At 36.7% G+C, this 18962-nt stretch overlaps 1 protein-coding gene across 1 annotated transcript in view; it reads left to right on the top strand.

The window, feature by feature from the left end:
* LOC107714527 (amyloid-like protein 2) overlaps nucleotides 1-18962 on the top strand; it is a 91162-nt gene that overhangs the window by 49932 nt on the left and 22268 nt on the right. The window contains exons 4-9 of the mRNA XM_016520378.1: nucleotides 10873-10985; nucleotides 13954-14174; nucleotides 16081-16161; nucleotides 16429-16433; nucleotides 16629-16733; nucleotides 17287-17337. Of these exons, the coding sequence (XP_016375864.1) occupies nucleotides 10873-10985; nucleotides 13954-14174; nucleotides 16081-16161; nucleotides 16429-16433; nucleotides 16629-16733; nucleotides 17287-17337 (576 nt within the window). The remainder of the gene's footprint in view (nucleotides 1-10872; nucleotides 10986-13953; nucleotides 14175-16080; nucleotides 16162-16428; nucleotides 16434-16628; nucleotides 16734-17286; nucleotides 17338-18962) is intronic.

The raw sequence follows: 18962 nt of genomic DNA, 5'->3' as shown, positions 1-18962 counted from the left end.
CCGCTCCTGGACCACCCTCCGGGGAAATGGTGGCGCTCGCTCCCCAGCATCCCGGTGTTGGGCCGCATCCGCCAGCTCGACAGCCTCCACCAGCTCAGAGGTGGTGGTTGGGTTCCTCATCCCAACTGCCTGTCGGTGAGATCGGGGAAGGGCTCGGAGGAGACGGTCGATCACCACGCGCTCCGCCACCTGTCCAGTCAATGGAGCCCCCTCCAGCAGCCAATGCCATGAGGGGTCAGCTTGGGTAGCAGCTTCGCGGCCTGTACTCGGGGGTCCGGCAGCGGAAAGCGTTGAGCGGCGGCGGCACGAATGACCGCGAGCTCCTGCTCTGTCTCCCCTTGACGGGTGGCGAGGTGCTCGACGATCTGCTGCTGGCGGATGCTGACCTCGGTGAGCCGCTGGAGGATTTCGTCCATGTTGGGGGAGGAGCGCTCGCCTGTGACAGAACCCGGAGACAAAAACAAAGGAAAACGGTGAGGTGAAGAAAATCGCTTGTCGGTGATTCTTCACTGATTTGCCCGCATTCTCCACCAGTGTAACAGGGTGAAGAATCACACGACAAGGATATCTTAAGAAATACCCCGGAGGGTGGATTTATTAGTGAGGTGGGTGCTAGGGAGAAAGGTCCAGGTCGGTGCTCCGGTGCCGTGAGTGCTCTCTTCCGTCTTCCCAGTGCAGAGGGTCCGTGCAGTGCTCCTGTGGTGCTGGTTGGTCACACGCTGCTGTCTGTGGGAGAAATGAGAGGGCGAGTTAGTGCTCAGTCTCATGGAGAAGTCTCCCAGATGGCAGGGCTTGCGGAGCTTATGTGGCCGCCGCCTGATGAGCTGCAGCTGTGACCGATCAGCCTGTGATGAGGACGGCCAGGTGCTCCTCGCTCGTTTCCAGGGCGACGCTGATGCAGCTTCGGGACGCTCGTCACAATATATATAAGAAATATTTGAAAGATTAAAGAAATATTATGTTTCTAGGTAACTAATCAACAACACATTTGTGACCATGAAATGACTGCAAAAACAGCACTACCATCCCTGTACTTTTTGAGATTGCTTTTAATTGATGTTCTTTTAATGCATTTCGGGAGTAAATCTTGTGTTAGTTCCAATACGTGTCTTTTTTTTAAATTACTCACACTACTGTTTTTATGCTGATAATACAATTATAATATTATATTTAAATATTTTGTATATAAATTAGAAAAATGTGAAATAACAGTTCTATGATAAGTAGTTTTCGAATGTATATTTTGTGTATTTGGTGAAAAAAAAAAAAATGGCACCCAACCCCTGATAAACTGTCAGAGATGCAAATACATTCATAAATACTACAGTCAGAGTCTTACTCGACCAGGCATAAATAACTTCCCACTGTTATTAATTTTCTCAAGAAAATAAATGATTCCAGTCCCATATTTCCAATTGTTCTAATCCACGTAAGAAAATAACATTCATCTCATTGCGTCTCCGAGGACAAGCTGCTGTTCGTGCCTTTTCCTCATCTCCTCCTCTGTTTGTCCCTCTCTTGTAGGAGAGGATTGAGTTGTGGCTCTTTGCGGGCTGAAAAAAGCCATTAGCGCTGCCAGCCGACTGTGAAATGGGCCGACGGTCGGAGGCTTTCCAAGATGGCTGATTTTTATTTTGTGTGTGTGTGTGTGTGTGTGTGTGTTTGAGCTGACGCTGCAGCTGTTGACTCGCATCACCTGACGTCGGCTGCTGTTTGATTGACAGGGTTGGGGCAGACAATGCACTTTCAGTCCAGTGCTTCCTGTGTCTCTTTCTCTATGAATGACGGCTTGCCAATAGAATCTCTCGGTCTGGAGGAATCTAAAGCTGTTTTAGTCTGCATATAGCAGCACCACACTGTTCCATCAACAACTTTCTCTACTTATGAGTCGCCATGGAAACGAAAAGTTTTATTGATCTGACGTGGAACGTGCAAATTGGCTGAAGATAAAAAGAGAAAATTAAACTGCAGCAAAACCCATAACAAAAGCAGATTTTTTTTTTTACATAAATTGCTGCGTTGCTTTGTAGTAACTAGGATGTTTTTGGGTTGTTGCTATACAGTAGTTTTACTTCTGCAGATTTACAGTCCACGTCTCTGATTGCTTAGAAAAGTAACAGCACATTTCTCCTTAAAAGTTGCAGGATTTGAAGTGATTTTGATCATACATGTCTGAAACACAAATTATGCTGGACAATTTATGGACTGATGCTTAATGCAAACCCAAAACCCTAACCAAAATATGAGTAATATTGATGTTTGCCTTGACAAACACCGCTAAAATGTGGGTGTTTCTGGCTGCAGTTGATGGTGATTTCTGTTGCAGTCAAGGACTAGATATATTCTGTGTCGGGAAAAGCAGCCCCTGATGTTTAAGGAGTTTTTTCTCTTAAAGCACATTTGTAACCTTGAATTGAATCGGTACATCAGTGAGACTCGCTCGTGTTCAGGCTCACCTTGTCTTCTCACCTCTCCGCTTCCTCTGGGGTTTAACCACTGTTATTAATGAGGAGGTTTCATTATGATTGAGCAACATTCTGGCCTCTGGAGTTTAATTAGGGAGAGTGATTTCTTTTTTTTTTTTTTTTGGTGGTGTAATGCAATGAAATGGGCGGCTCGTCTGTGTCTCTGTCTCTCACTGCAGCGTAAACCTCAGAGAAATCTGTAAATATGCTTGGGCTTGGTCTTTGAGGATTATGCAGTATTGTTGTTTGTACTTCAAAGCAGTTGCATCCCTTAAAAAATATCTGATGCATGCTCTTAAAAAATATTTTTAAAATGGTCCTCATCCTCAAACTCATCCGCCATGTCATTCCAAATTTATATTATGTAAGAAGGGGAAATGTTCATGCTGCACTTTTCAATACAGTGGAAGCATAGCCTAGTGATCAGGGACAGTCAAGCTCTTAAAAGGGCCAAAAAAGTATGAAATGTGTATGTAGTCCATTTGTGTGCACTATATACGTTTGCAAAGCCATACAATAGTTTTGTGTTATTGTAAGCTTATTATTGCATGTCCATTTGGCAGGGTTGATATTCAATACTAAACACAATTGAGTCTCGCTGGTCTCAGTTGCTTCTGCATTGAAGTATGCTTGCCGCGATAGACTGTGCTGACTGTGATACCGGTGTTAACACCGGTTACGTCACTTGCCCACCGCGTCACCGACCCCCACCGTCGTTTAGATTTTTTTATAGTAATAAAAATCATTTAGTTCAGTAAAAGAACAGACACTACAATTAAAAACTGAACGCGGCTGCTCAATGCAGCGTGCTGAACGACAGTCGCATCACAGATCAGATTTCATTTCTCCAGTGAGGAGAGTGAGTCGAGCTGACTGACCAGAAGAGTGGGGTGAGACAGACAAGACGATCGCGGATGATTTAGTTTCGAAACGAGATGCAAAAGCGCCTGTTTGGCAATATTTTGGATTTTGAAAAGCCTGTTGACTTTTGCCTTTTATCTAAGGTGATTTTGGAAGTTTTTTTAAACATTCGTTTCTTATTTAATTGGTTCCACATTGTTTGCTGATTTTTACTTTATTTAAACTTTGTCATTTATTTATTTTTTTTTACATCAAGGTGTATGCCGTGCCTCCAAGCTTTCTTACTCATTTTGCTAATAAACGTTCTACGTTTCTTATTTATTTGGTTATATATTATACATGCTTACTTATTTCCAGTTTTGTATACCTATTAAACTTTATGCAAGTTATTTGTTATTTTATATTAGGCATAGCCTGCCCTATAGCATGGTGTATTTTTATTTGTTTTGTTAATAAAAGTTCTATGTTTTATATATACGCTAAAGAGAGTTTGACGTTGTATTTTGTTGTTGCATTCAAGCAATTGACGCCAAACTGCCGCTAATTCAAAAGTGAAAGTAAAATGCGCACGGCACTTTTAAGCTATTTAAAAGCGAAGGAAAGCGAGGAAAAGAGGGAAAATTCAAACGAACAATTGCTTTACTCTGAATTGCCGCTATTTGAAAGTGAAAGTAAAATGCGCATGCCGCTTTTACAAGCTATTTAAAAGCGAAGGAAAGCGAGGAAAAGAGGGAACGCCCCCACCCCACGGTGATACCGGTATGCAGTGTTGTCACACGTCGATTAACCGGTGGGAAAAATTTCCTCACCGTCACAACCCTATATTGAAGTTAAAGCATGTGCAAAAGTGTATGAGATGTATGGAAAAAAGCAGCGTGAGCATTCTTCAAAACTTCTCTTTTTGTTTCATGAAAGTCATATGACATTACAGATCCACAAGACTTTCGTTCATCTTGAAACACAAATGAAGTTACTTCATTGAAAGTCCATTCCACCAAAATCTTGATTCTTCAAAAAGTTCGTAGAGATAAAAACAAAATCCATACTTCAAATGCTTTATATGATGAACAGATTTAATTTAGACTTTAAATCCCATATAAACATTGATCAGCACACATACATAGAGCACATGAAATATAGTAAAGCAATTGTGTTTCTTCAGAAGATTCATATGGATTTCCTTCATAATGTTTTTATGAATTTTTAAGCATCAATGTTTTGTGCAATGGACTTTCAGTGGAGGGACAAACATCACTCACAAAATCTTCATTTGGGTTTCAAAGATGAACAAAAGTCATATGGGTTGGATCAACATGAAGGCACATAAATGACAGAATTGATTTTTGGACGAACTATCCTTTTTTTAGTCAGTCTTCCCTTGATCTTTTTAGTTTTAGTTTCCCCAAACGAAATGATAAGGAGGTTTATATGACCGCAGTAATTACATCTGCGAGTGAATGTTAAGAGTTTTCCGAGCTATTCTGGTCAACTGAGAGCAGGGCTCATATTTGACCATTAGCTCTTTACTTTCAAACACTGGCTTGATTCAGCTGATGTTAACTCGTAATGGGCAGTCAGCAGACGTTTTCCAGTATTTTGTTTGGGTTTGTTTAGTTGCTGACCGTTTCATCCTTTAGCCTTAATAGTCCTGAGTGATACCAATACAAGGTAGTGCTGAGATAAACAGCTCTTTAGCAGAGAGGATTGTGCTAAATCAACAGCAGCTCTGCTCCACAGAAACATCAGCAGTGTTCAGCTCTCCAAAGGTTACACTGGTTCATTTGATGCTAGTGTTTCTGAAAACAGACGCAGATGCGGGCAGATTCCATCCTGGCTGAAGACTCTAATAGATACAAACGGAGATAAAAATGGAAAGAAGTTTTTAGAGAGATTATACTGTGTTTAATGTGTAATAGCCATAAATCTTTGATGCAGGACTGGGACAGAGCAGAGGAACTGGGTTATAAACTATGAAGTTGAAAGCAGTTGGCCTCAATCCTTTTGTGTCGTTTTTCTTCATAGCATTTTTTTCTCCCTTTGTCTCTTTCTAACCAACTGTAATATGCTGCTTTTTCCAGCCTTTGTTGAATCATCTAAACAAGTTTTTTGATCATGTCTTGAGCCTGCAGTTTCAAATTCTGTCAAATTCATGCACAGTTGTTTAATATAAAATGGAAAATCAGGGATTACATGAGCGCATACTCATTGGCCCAAATACTGTATATTTAATGATCATCAAAAGGAATAATTAATCCAGCAATAAAAATTGTCTATCATCATCGTTCCAAACCTGTATGCTGTTATTTTGTCCAGATTTTGAAAAATCTTGTCGCAGTTCTTTTGCATACAATAAATCAGGTACTTCATTCAGAATATTTAAATTTTTGTTCTGTTCTGCTTCAAACACATCAGGAGAACCAGTTGACGCTTGCCATCAGTGACTTCAAACCTAGCACAGAGCATCAACAAGCAATTTTTGCTTATTATCAGAGAATAGTGAAATTCAAAAATTGTATTTGTTATTCACACAGAGCTTACACATGACTTCAAAAGACTTGCACACAAATTGTAAAAAAAAAAGTGCTTTAATGTTGCTTTTTGGTTATTGGCATTGTGGGTCAATGGACAGGTGCTCGTTTGCTCAACCACTACATATGCCAAAACATGAAGTATACAACACAACATATTGTTCTGGAATCTGTATTTATCCTCCTTTACATTATTTATTCACATTGCCAAAAGAGATGATTTCTTTCCACAAAAAAAAAGAAGCCAAATAACTATATTTGTTTCCAAAATAAATTAGCTGAAATCTGCATCATAGTGAAGTCACGAATGAACTGTTTGAAACATTTATTGTTGTCTACTGCAACAAAATATTGTGTATACTATATATATTTAAAAATTTTAAAATGCACTGTCCTATAACATGCAGTATGTAGTAGTATGTTTGTAGCAGTAATAGTAATTTGTGTATGTATCCCACAATGTATTGCATTGACTTTACATTTCAGTGACATGAATCTGATGGTTTTTAGCATCTGCTTGAATAATTATTTAATTAAACTGAATTAGAAAATTTTTATACAAAATTAAACTGGAAATGCACAATAGCCATTTTTTTTTTTGAGATAATTGTAGTTAAATGATGCTGAATTAAACATGATGGCATGTAATGTATAATACTACACGGTTAATGCCTATGGTTTTGCATTGTATTTAGTAAAAAAAAAAAAAAAATAGTAGGCATCATACAGTGTACACTTTGTAGTATTCAGTAAGCAATGTATTTTTCCATTTCCTGGCTGGTAGTTTTGTGTGTTTTGTTGTAGAATACTGCCCTTCTCTGCCTCACTGCCTCGCTCTTCACATGATATCAATGCGATACCCCGTTTATTCCAGTTGAGCAGCAGCACGCAGTCCTACCAGCGCTGTCAGGACTTATTTTCTGCTTTTTCTACTGCAGCTGTAAAATAAATAATGTAATCACTTGCTGAATCACCCACTCGGTTTTTCATCTGAGCAGATTGTGTTGTGAACATTCCGGGTTCAATACAAGTTAAGCTTTATCGACAGCATCTGTGACATGCTGTCGATAGCCACTGAAAATAATTTAGCCTCTAACAACGCCTCTCAGCTTGTGAAAACAAGCAAAAATCATCTACATTTAATGCACTTTTATAATTTTTATTATATAACCACTACTGTAGATGTGCTATATAATCTTGTCTGATTCCTGTCACAAACTTTTAAAGCCAGTAATCCCTTTAACCCTACAAGGAAAGATGCTGGAAAGGAAGTAGTTTTTTTTTTCTGTGATGATCAACAGCATGTTGTTTTGAATCCATAACATTCCTCTACACATCTCAATAGCAAGAGCAGGTATTTAGAAGCAATGCAGCAATTCATATTGGGAGTTAGATAGGGTCCTATGAAATCTGTTTGGTTTTTCACAAATTCCTTTTTTTTTTCTGGCTTCTGTTTTTCCATTTAAATTTTTCTGGATTCTGTTTTAATGGTTAAATACAATTAAATAAAACTTGACAATTTAGTCAAAATTAAAGTAAAGTTAAAAGAAAATTAAGGGCCCCATGAAATCCATTTTATTTTCCCCAAAATTACATGTTTTCGGTTTAAAATTTTTCTGTATTTGACTTTAATGCTAAAATTACATTTAAGGGATGCACGATATTATCGGCCTGAATGATGATTAGATTCACTGTTTTGGATCGCTGCATTTAAATTGAGAATGCACCTACAGAATGACGCGTTCGGTGATAGAGTAAACAGTAACAGCACGTGCAGCGGCAGCCTCCCCCGGGTCCTAATGCCCGCTCAGTAAGGAGTTTTAATTCCGTAGGGGGCGCTGTTGGCCTACTTCTAATAAAATGAAAGCAAAATACACAAATATTTAGACTGTGTTTCTGATTAAATAAAGCAGTAATTGATGCCATAAAATCATGAGTATGTTTTGATTTAAAGGAAAGAAGCTTACATGAACAAAAAAAAATCACAAACGTGACACTTAAATTAAATAATTTTATATATACCGATTTATTCATTAATGTGTAATATGTTATATTTTTTAAACAAATTATGAGCTCTAAAAGATTTTCAGCCTCAACTTCAGTTTTTTTCCCAGACTCTGTCTGAATAATTTTTGGTCCCACATTTGTATACATTTTACTGGTAGGCCTTCCAAAGCCACTCATATAATGCAGAAACACTCATGAAGCAAGCAAAACACACGCAACGAGTGCACGTATTTGTATTGGTACAGAATGAGAGGGACAAGTACAGACTAGCACATTTACACTGGCTGTTAGTTTCACTTTCACCAGAAAGTCGTGTATGACTAAGGTTGAAAATAAATGATGCTTTCCAGTGATGTCTGTGAGAAAGGTATATTCACTCGACAAGCTCGTGCATTTGCGCCGCCGCGCGCTCAATCCATTCAGCGTGCTTTGCTCATCAGCTGGCGCAAATCAGCTCTACAGGCATTAATACTGAATGTTTTATATTCATTGCATACATATACTTCGTAGACATATTTAATCTCTAATAACTCCATTCTTCTGTCTGTTGTCGGTGTTTCTTTGTCTGAATATGGCACTTATTACATGCTGTGTGGTATTGGCGTTTGGTATCGGGGCATTAATATATAGTTTATTTATAGTTATTTTCAAATCTTCAATGTACTGTCATTATAAAATAACTTTATTATTCTTTATTTAATTCTAACAAATAAGTTCTTGTTAAAAACTAACCAAAATTTAAAAAAATTATATATTGTATCGGCTATCGGCCAAAATGAGTTGAAAATTATCAGCATATCGGATAACGGCAAAAATCCAATATCGTGCATCCCTATTACGTTTAGTTAAAATAATCAAACAGCATGTCTAATGAAATCATTGAATCATATGACTTTAACAATGTATTAAAAAATGTATAATATTATTACTTTGAGAACTACATTCTACTGTAGAATAACACAATTTCTTTAAGTTAAACCAAATTTTTATTTTGGTGGGTTACCATGAAAACCTTTCAGTTTTTGTGTGTGTATATGATATGACAATAGTTTTTATCAAATTAATTGGTGAAATACTCGTGAATTGACTCCTAGAGCAGCTCTTGAGATGAAGTTTGTGTACATGTCCCTGGCCTGTATAACATTTAATATTCACAAACACTAGTCTATATCGCCATTTGATCAAGAGTACAGCCCTACGTTTTGATTTATTCACCCAAAATTTGGCAAATTCCAAGACGGTCTGCATTATACAGTCAATTCCTTTTTTTTTAAACAAACTGGATTCTGTGATTCCTTCCACGTTTTCCGCCTCAAGGAAATCATATGACCCTAGTTAGTGTTTGGCGTTAGTTGTTGAATGAGTTGTGTGAGTAAAACTGTATGTATTGAGTCATTCAGGTTAGATGCTGTTTTCAATTATGTAAGGACTTTAGTTAGTTTGGCCCCTAAGGGCCGATGAGGACGAGTTTTGGCAAAAATGCATGATGTGCATGTGTGAGTTTGTACGGCATGGAGAGGCTTTGGTTCGAACAACTGCAATGTTCTCTGCTATTTCCAGTTCTTTCCTCCAAACCCTCTCATTTTCCAAAACACTGGCCTTTTCTTTCTCTCCTGTCCACCTTTCCTCGGCTCTCTGGATTCAGGCTGATTTGGCCTTAGCCCTGTTTTGTGGTAATGGCTAAATAAGCAGTTTGTGGACGGTCACAATCCTCTTCTATTGTGAACAGACTTCTGGTCATTAAAGGATTCAATCTCTTTCTCTGTCGTTCAGGCTCAAAGGTCAGATTGACCTCCCAGCTGTCCTGAAATCAGCTCTGTAACAACTCACCTGCATATGGCGCACTATTCCATACTGTCCTGTCTGATGGCATCTGAGCTCCTCAGCTGTCACTCACTCGTTTACATGCTCCCTTTTTTGTTTTGTTTATACATCAATTCTTGTTTAGTGAAAATGGATCAAAATGAATCAAAATAAGATGGAAAAATATATTGCATCAAGAAAAATTCAAGACCTTCAAAACTTAATTTGATGCAACTATAAAATGACCTTTAAAAAATGTAAATAAATAAAAAAATTTAAATAATACAAAATAAGTGGTTATTCACGTGTTAGTGATGATAATTGTAATATGGACTTAAGCTCAAACCCAAGTCCAATTAGGATGAGCAATTGTACAATTTTTGTCCGTTTTCTCTTTTGCTGGCCAAAATTTGAGTGCATTCCTACTAGTGCTTAGTGCACTTTTTCTTTAATTATTAGTGTTATTTTTCTTAAATATTCCATTTTATAATTATTTAATAATAATAAATATTATTATTATTATTATTATTACAATTATTTTATAGCCATATTGATATAATCACACAATTTTGCAGCCCAACAAACAAGCACAGCAAACTCGTTTTTTTTAATCACATTTAAAATCACAGTAGCAATTTTTATCAGAAAAAAAAACAAATCTTCCCAAATGCAGTCCTAAATGAAATATTGTGTCAGTTTTTCTACACCCCTAATCTTCCATGGATTAGACAAACAGGTTGTCCTGCCCTAAACTTCATTGGTTGAGCCAGATCAGAGCAATGTTTGTTAGCACCACCATGTTCAAACTCAGAAGTTAAATTTGATATGAGCAAGAATTACGTAGTTTCCATTCAAAAGTGCAATGAGACCTCCTGCTCTATTCTCGCTCTCTCTCTCGCTCTCTCGCTCTCTCTCTCTGCTGTGGACGGGACAGTCTGTGTGCACCAGATCTTTGTTCTGTCTCCTGGTACTGACCAGATGTCTATTCAGATGCCACTTGCCCTATTTGTAATATGCTCATTATAAAATGCAAAAGACCATGTGTTGATGAATTATTGAGCTGTGTTGTCTTTTGCTGTCCTAAATTTGCAATTCTGTTTTGTTGAAGTGGGTGTTAGATGTTTTGCTGTTTGCATTGCACCAGCTGCATGATATTAAAGCCTCAGCTTTGCCAATAATCTGCATGCTGTGTGTTTTTATGTTTTCAGTTGGGGAATTCGTGAGTGACATCCTCCTGGTGCCAGAGAAGTGTAAATTCTTCCATAAGGAGCGTATGGATATGTGCGTGAGTCATCAGCAGTGGCACGGTGTGGCCAAAGAGGTAAGATGTCAACATCCAGCGCCACATACAGACACTGATTACATAATGCACAATAATGCCTAATCAGAAACAGCGCAACAAGTAATGTGAAAATGCTATGCAAACAATGGAATTATATTATTTGAAATCTAATACACAGCTTTGTAAAGCCAGTTTTTGGACTAATGAGATTCGACAGATAGGGATTACAAAAGGAAGGAAGGAGCCAAGTCAGTTTGAAATGGGTATTCAGTAAATAAAATTTCTAAAAACACAGTTAGACCTGCTTCTCTGAAATTCTCATTGGTCAGTGGATGTCGTTGCAACAACTCTCAACTTTTGGTCACCGTGACAGAATTAGGACTATTTTATTTTCTCCCAAATTCGATTTTATTTTCGATTTCCATTTTTATTTTTCTGTATTGCGTTTTAATGGTTACATTATATTTCAGTAATCATAAAGTGTCTCTAATTAATTTAAATCATTAGATTTCAATTAAATTCATTTCTTTTTATATTTTCCAAATTCCATGGTTTTGGTTTACATTTTTCTGAATTACATTTTAATGGTTTAGTTAAATTTTAATAATCAAAAAGCATGTCTTATCAATTGATTCATAAAATATTCATAAAACTTTAGCAATTTAATAATTTATTACATTATAAAAAATTTTTTTAACTAAAATAGTGCCCTATGAATTTTTCAGAAATTCTCTGTTGTCTGTTCTGATTTTTACAATGTAATTAAATGAAATTCAAACAGTTCCTTTTGTTTTTGGCAAACTGATACACAACAGAGGTTGACTGTTAAAATTAAAACATGGGGGAAAAAACTGTGATTCCTTAAAGTTTTAATAATTTTACTTATTTTAAAAATATTTAAGTCACCATGACAGAACATCTGGGCCATCCTCCATCCTTGTTGAAATCGATGGCTTTCCAGTGTAAACTCAAGTGCGTCTCGCGCTTATTCTCTCTCACAGTCTTTCCTGCTGAATGCTTGAGTCCTCACATTTCACTCTGATAATTGGATAAGCTGAGCTGCTGTAATACTGTTAATCTCTAGACATCTGCCACCTCACACACACCTGCACTGCTCTCCAAATCTGCTGTTAAACTCTTCGTTTTACACTTGCTCACAACTCATGAATGCTGCTCTGCTTCTGCCTCTCTTTTTTTTATTAACCCTCTTACTCTTTTCCCTGCCGTCTGTGCTGTCTTTTCTAATTGCTGGCGTGTCCACCCCCTCAAACCCGGTTCAGCTTGAATCTTCCACAGTTTGAGTTTCTGTAGAGCATTTTCATAGTTTTGGCCGTGCCAGCTGCATTCCTTTGCATAAATTGCTTAAATTCCTCAAGTTTTGATTCTATCAGGCAAAGCACATCAATGGAAAATCTCAGCATAATAAGGCATTTTTTAAGATACTTACTTTGAGAACTACATTTTAAGACACTTATGCACTACCATTAAAGTTTGGGGTCAGTGAGGTTGTTTTTATTTTTATTTTTTAAGAAGTCTCTTATGCTCACCTTTATTTTAAGGGTGCATTTATTTGATAAAAAAATACAGTAATAGTATGAATTATTACAATAGAAAATACCTTTTCTATTTTAATAGATTAAAAAATTAATTTATTCCTCCTGTGATAAATTTTTTAGCAGCCATTACTCCAGTCTTCAGTGTCACATTGATCCTTCAGAAATCAGAAATTCTGATATGCTTCAGATATGCTCAGAAATTCTGATATGCTGTTTTGTTGCTCAGTTATTATTGGTGCTTATTATAGTTGTTAAAAACAGTGTTTTTGCTGCTTAATATTTAATGGTGCTACTTTTTTAAGGATTATTTGATGAATAGAAAGGTCACAAAATAATTTATATGTAATATGTAATAAAATTTATTTTGTAACAGTTAAAAGTCTTTGCTGTCACTTTTGCTCCATGACCAATTTAATGCATCCTTGCTGAATAAAGGAATTAATAAAAAATAATAATAATCTTACTGACACCAAACCTTTGAATGGTAGTGTATCATTCTTTCTTAAAATTCATAAAAAATTGTTTATGTATTTAATGGTCATGTGGTGATGCTAATCTTGTGAAATTAAATACTTCACAAATGAAATACACTTGATTGATTGATTTTTTAAATTTTTTATTACATTTTTTACATTTATTTTGATGGGTGAAACCAAAAGATAATCTTTAGAACAACTGAATAAATGTGAATAAAAACTAATAAACTAGTTAATATTAATCTTGAGTTTCAAAACTAACAAATATAAATCTTTATTTTCAACTCTGAATTTTGATTCATTGTGCCTGATTCAAAGATCAAATAGCTGATATATGCACACCATTGACCAAACATCAATTGAATTATTTAACTGTATACTGCAAATCAGTCGAATTTTTATTTCTGTATTTTTGCATTGCTCCATCATTTTGCTATACTTTATGATTGCTTGTTTCACATGTAAAAAAAATAAGGCGGTCTTTATAAAAAAAAAGGACAGCAAAATCTCCATCATGTCTGTGAAGTCATTGTGAAAACTGTAGCAATGTTTTGGCACCTTACATGTCAGCATGAAATATGATATAAACAGTTTAGCTTTGAGTTTTTGAACCTACTCTTGCGTCCCAGACATGTATTCTCGTCACTGCCTTCCTCGTGAATGAATATGCAGAATGCTGTGAACTCTGTGTACAGAATAGGGTTGAACATGTCGAAGAGGACACAACCGAGTGTGTACATGGTCACAATATGTGTTGGTTCTGTAAATCACCCCGAGCTGCCGTCATTCGTTCTCAGTGTGTGCATACTCCATGATAGCATCTCCGTGCGCTGACTCTACTGATCCCGGGACAGACATTTAAGCGCTCTGCTGAATTTCTTCGGGCTGTTCTTACACAGCAGACTGGCCTTTCAGAGCACATTTGCTCTAATTGAATGGGATTTCTTGACTCTCTCTGTCTCTATCTCTCTCTAGACCTGCTCTAAGGGGAACATGGTCCTGCACAGCTACAGCATGCTGCTGCCCTGTGGCATCGATAAGTTCCACGGCACTGACTACGTCTGCTGCCCGTCTACTCGTCCTGAAGAGCCCGCACCTCCTGCTTCACCTTCTATAGAGCTAGATGATGAGGATGAAGACGAGGAGGTGGAGGAGCCTGTCGTTGAGGATGAGGATGATGAAGCAGTAGAGGAGAGGTAATGTAGTGCATACATATGATCTTCTGAAAGGAGTCGTAGGGCCTGTTTACACCAAGGACGATGATTATAATGATGAGGATAAAGATAGTTTTAAAAATCATTCTAAATATAAAAGAGTAGCAGAGTCTACACCACAACTACAGGGATAACGACACGGGATGGTTTCGAACAACACGAGGGTGAGTAATTAATGACAGAATTTTCATTTTTGGGTGAACTAACCCTTTAACTTTAGCGCATGCTTATAATAAGCAGAAGATTTTTGTGCGTTGGTGTCGATGCTAATGTATAGTTATCTTTATTGTTATTGGTTTTAGTGTAAACGGGCCTTTAGTTCACTGTGAGGTTTGTGGTTTCAGAATTAAAGGCATAATAATTTACCACAATTCCAATTAAATTAATTTAACACAATTTACCGTACACCATCAACAAGAAAACATTATTATAATTTTTATGTTCACAGATAAATTGCATTGAAACTTTGCCACACAAGGCCAAGGTTGTGTGTTTTGTCATTTGATTTTTTAGGCGTTTTTTGTATCTCCGATCAGTTTTAATTGGCTCCAAAGGTTTAGAGCAGTTTTAAGAAATCCTATAGAACGAAATGAAACTATTTTAATGTCTATTTATATGTATGCACTATTGTTCAAATGTTTAAGGTCTCTTGTGCTCGCCAAGGCTGCATTTATTTGATCAAAAATACAGTGAACTTTTACCACAATTTAAAATGCCTGTTTTCTATTTGAAGCATCATTACACCAGTCTTCAGTGTCACATGATCCTTCAGAAATCATTCTGATATGCTGATTTGGTGTTAAAGAAACATTTCAGATCATCAGGTGTGGAGGTTGATCTGTAATTAAATCTAACTTAGTGATTGCCAAAAAGCGGCAGGTCATCATTTTTGTATTGTCAATTATTTACTCATCCAAATTTTTGGCAGAGGCACAGCCTCCATAACCTCCTCAGAGCAAACGCTCCGGCACGCTTATCAAAGGATGATGTATTGGTGTGACTGAGCTGTCGTATCTTATCACGCTTTGAGGAGTAGTAGCTGAAACATTGTGTGTGAGAGCGTACACTGTGTGAGTGTATGTGTTGGATAAATTAGGTTGACCATCTGGATATTTTCGAGTGCCATGCCTTTGACCTCTTACAGCTGCTTGATTCACTTCCATAAATCATAAAACCTCCAACCTGTGCTCCTCCTCTCCCTCTGTTTCCCATGTTCTCCTTCCCTCTCATCTTACTGTGCTTATGTCATTTTTATCATGTCTCCTCTTGCCTTTTTTTTTTCTGAATTACTCTAATATGTTCTTTGTATGTAGTTCACCTAAAAATAAAAAATGTCATTTACTTTAGTATCATTTATATACTATAATAGTTTTTGATGTTTTGAATTAGATTTTATTTTATTTTTAATTGTTATTAGTTTTTATTCATTTTAAAGTTTTTATTATTTTTGTTGTGTGCTTTTGTCATTTTTTTTGTTATTATTTCTTTAATGTCTATATATAGTTTTGAATTAGTTTATTTAATTTGAGTTATTTTAGTAGTATTTAGTACCAAAATGAGAAATGTTACCTTTTTTTATGGGTTTAATTTAACAATAATAACCATGTCATTTTCTCTCATTTTATTCCAAGAATGACTCACTTTCTCCTATGGATCAAAAAAAGGCTAAATTGCAAAAAATGTTCAAGCTGCTCATAAATTCAAATTGTCATTTTAAAGAGCTTTAATATAGTTACTTTTTTAAAAGGGCACTTTTGCAGTAATACTATTTGAAATGTTGAGTAGGGTGTAGATTGGGACTCTGTTTGAATAAAAAAGGCAAAAAGGTCAGAAAAATGTAACATTACTTCTAAATCTTGTTTATTCTGTCTTTTTATCCTGTTTTTAGTGATTCTGTTGCCAACGAGCCGCCCACTCCAGAGGACACAGCTGAAGAGGAGGAGCAGGAGGAGTCAAGGTATCGGTATCGGTATCGATATCGAAAAATTTTGATAGATACCCAGCCCTACTCGTTCATACCAAGAATGATAACTATAATGACAACTATAACTAAAAAGTTAATAATTGTTCTAAATTGAGAATAGGGAAGTCCACACCACAAATATAATGATACCAGAGGAAAAATATTGTTGGAATCACTTACAGAACAATTGTTTCCAGCTGATAAATGATAAAAGTGCAAATAGCTAATCAGAATCCACCTGACTATAACAAACTCGCGTGGATGTTAATATAGTTATAGTTGTCGCCTTTAGTCATTCCTCAATGAACGTTCTAGGTGCAAAGTCTATGGAGAAAGTAAATGGGAAAGATATTCTGGACCCAAGGCCGCTAAAAAAAGTGTGCGGTCATTGTTGCGCTCTATAGTTGAAGGGCATTACTGATAGCTGCCCCCGGTGGCTGGAGGCTCTAACTGCGCCTCCCCTCCTGTGTTAGCTGTGGAAGAGGATGACCGAGACAGTGAGGAAAAGGATGTGAAGAAAGAGAAAGCTGACATCCCTGAAAGCCAGGATGGTGACAAAACTCTGCAGGAACTGGAAGGTCGGTATCACACCGTTTTCTTCATTTATTTCCTTACTGTCACAGTGATTCATTGATGCATATTTCTGGTCCTGTTCACTATAGAGGTTTACAATTATTGATTTTTTACATTAGTTCTGAAAATAAGTATACATTTTATTGTTTGGCATTGTCTATACATCCTATATAGCGCAACAGCCGGGGTCCAGAAATAAAAATCTCATTCATTTTTTCCATAGAGAAATATAGTTTATTTTATCAGTAATGTATACCTTGCAAGAAAAGATTGTGACTCTGTTAAAGCCACATGTCAGTGTGATTTTAAACTTAATGTTTTAAAAATCTGCATGCTATAGCCAAAATTGCATTACGCAGAATCCTGATAAAGATGAATGTACCAATCAGAGAAGTCGCTGTTGCCATGGAAACAAAATTATGGTAGAGCTCAGCAGTTCTCGCTAGCCGTGAAGCATGTAATTAAATAATTTCCCTACACTCTCAAACTTAGGTGTTTGTAGGTATCTGAATATTTTGCAGTGAAGTTCATGTTTTTATACTAAAGGCTTGTTCATAGGCAACAATTTCGACTCCGAGGAGTACTGCATGGCCGTGTGTAAACGTTTGAGTAAGTCACACTCGTCACCAAGGACTCCGCCCCCTTCTGCTCCGCCCTGCTCCTTCTCCTTGCTTTCTCTCACAATGCTAATGCTATACTAGCTTACCTAGATGTGAATTTCAAAACGGCCTTGCTTTAAAACACAGTGTGTTGCAACCTTGGAATACGAATGATTGATAACATTTATTTAATTATATTAATGTAATTACCTATTGTTATCAATAACAATTATTAAATATTATAATAAAAATAATAATAGTTTTTATTATTATTATTAGTAGTAGTATCACTAATAATAATTTGGCATTGGAATATTATCAAATTGTTATTTTTACTAAAGAAATAAATCATGCAAGGCCATGTGTTTTTACCACAGTTAATGTTTTATTGCTTTAATCTTATTTAATTCAGTCTAATATGTTCTTATCCTGTTATTTCTGTTTGTGCAGTGTCCCATTCTTTGTTACTCAGTCTTTGCTTTTGCTTTGTGTGTCTTTCAGTTCTAACCTGCCAATGTTTTGAGTTCATGTAGTAGTAGAAACCATCATCATGTGTTTCTGTGGCAATATGAAATGATGGGTTTAATATGGTGTTTTTTTTTTTTTATCACGTTAACCTTCATAAATCAAGGTTTCTCTTGTGCTCTTATCAGTCTAGATGCTGAAGACTGTTTGTTCTCATCAGTATGCATGTCTGATGTTGCCTTTTGTGCACCGCCTTATGGGTAATCATGTCAGGCTTGTCATCTGTATACTAAGGAAATCTGATTTTAGCTCATATCTTGATCATAGCGTGCAGAACTGTGCAGTAACTCTTAAGATAAATGCTAAGGCGAGCGGTTCTGTCAGAAGAGAGCTATTCAGAGGACAGGATGAAAGGAATGGGAAATGAAGGACTGTCTGGTTCTCTCAGAATCAGGGGAATTACAAAGTCATCTCTTGAGTCGTAGCTCTCTGTGGGAAGCTTATTCTTCGCTTTGGTCTGATCTTAGTTGTCTCCTTTTTGTCAGCTGCTCCTTCTGACCTGTCTTTAGGTCTGTCTATCAGTTTGTTTGTGTGTGTAAATGTGTTTTAAAAAAGTGTCTCTATAGCTCTGTTCCAAAAGCTCCCTAACTGTCTACTGGCTACCTAGACGGCTGCCCTCTAAAAAAGCCTCCTAACTGTCATCACAGCCTCATAAGTGACTGTTTTGAAACACTTTACTAATAGTCACTCATGTGCACCACTCGAATAGTACTCCTCACTTTAACCATACAAAAGGCCTGACTGATCCTCACAGTTGCAATAGAGTGCGACAGTGCTGCCCACATTTCAGCAGCCGTGTTTGTGAAAGTATTTTCCCCATTAATTTTCCCATAGGGATTTGAGCCAATGCACAAACCAGCGAGGTGAATCACAACATTACAAACTTTGATAAAAAAAGACAAAGGTACAAGACTATGTACTTAACAGCTCATGAAGCATTGCCAATCACATCTAAAAGCATGTATGTGTGTGTAATATTATATATATATATATATATATATATATCCCGTATGTATGTGTGTGTGTCTATATATATATATATATATATATATATATTGCTCCGATTGATCGGCTACCGATCACTATCGGCCGATAATCACGTTGGGATGA

Source organism: Sinocyclocheilus rhinocerous, unplaced genomic scaffold (assembly GCF_001515625.1).
Source record: "Sinocyclocheilus rhinocerous isolate Xijiao unplaced genomic scaffold, SAMN03320098_v1.1 scaffold809, whole genome shotgun sequence".
Taxonomy (NCBI): Eukaryota; Metazoa; Chordata; class Actinopteri; order Cypriniformes; family Cyprinidae; genus Sinocyclocheilus; species Sinocyclocheilus rhinocerous.
This window is presented reverse-complemented; position numbering and strand designations above follow the sequence as displayed.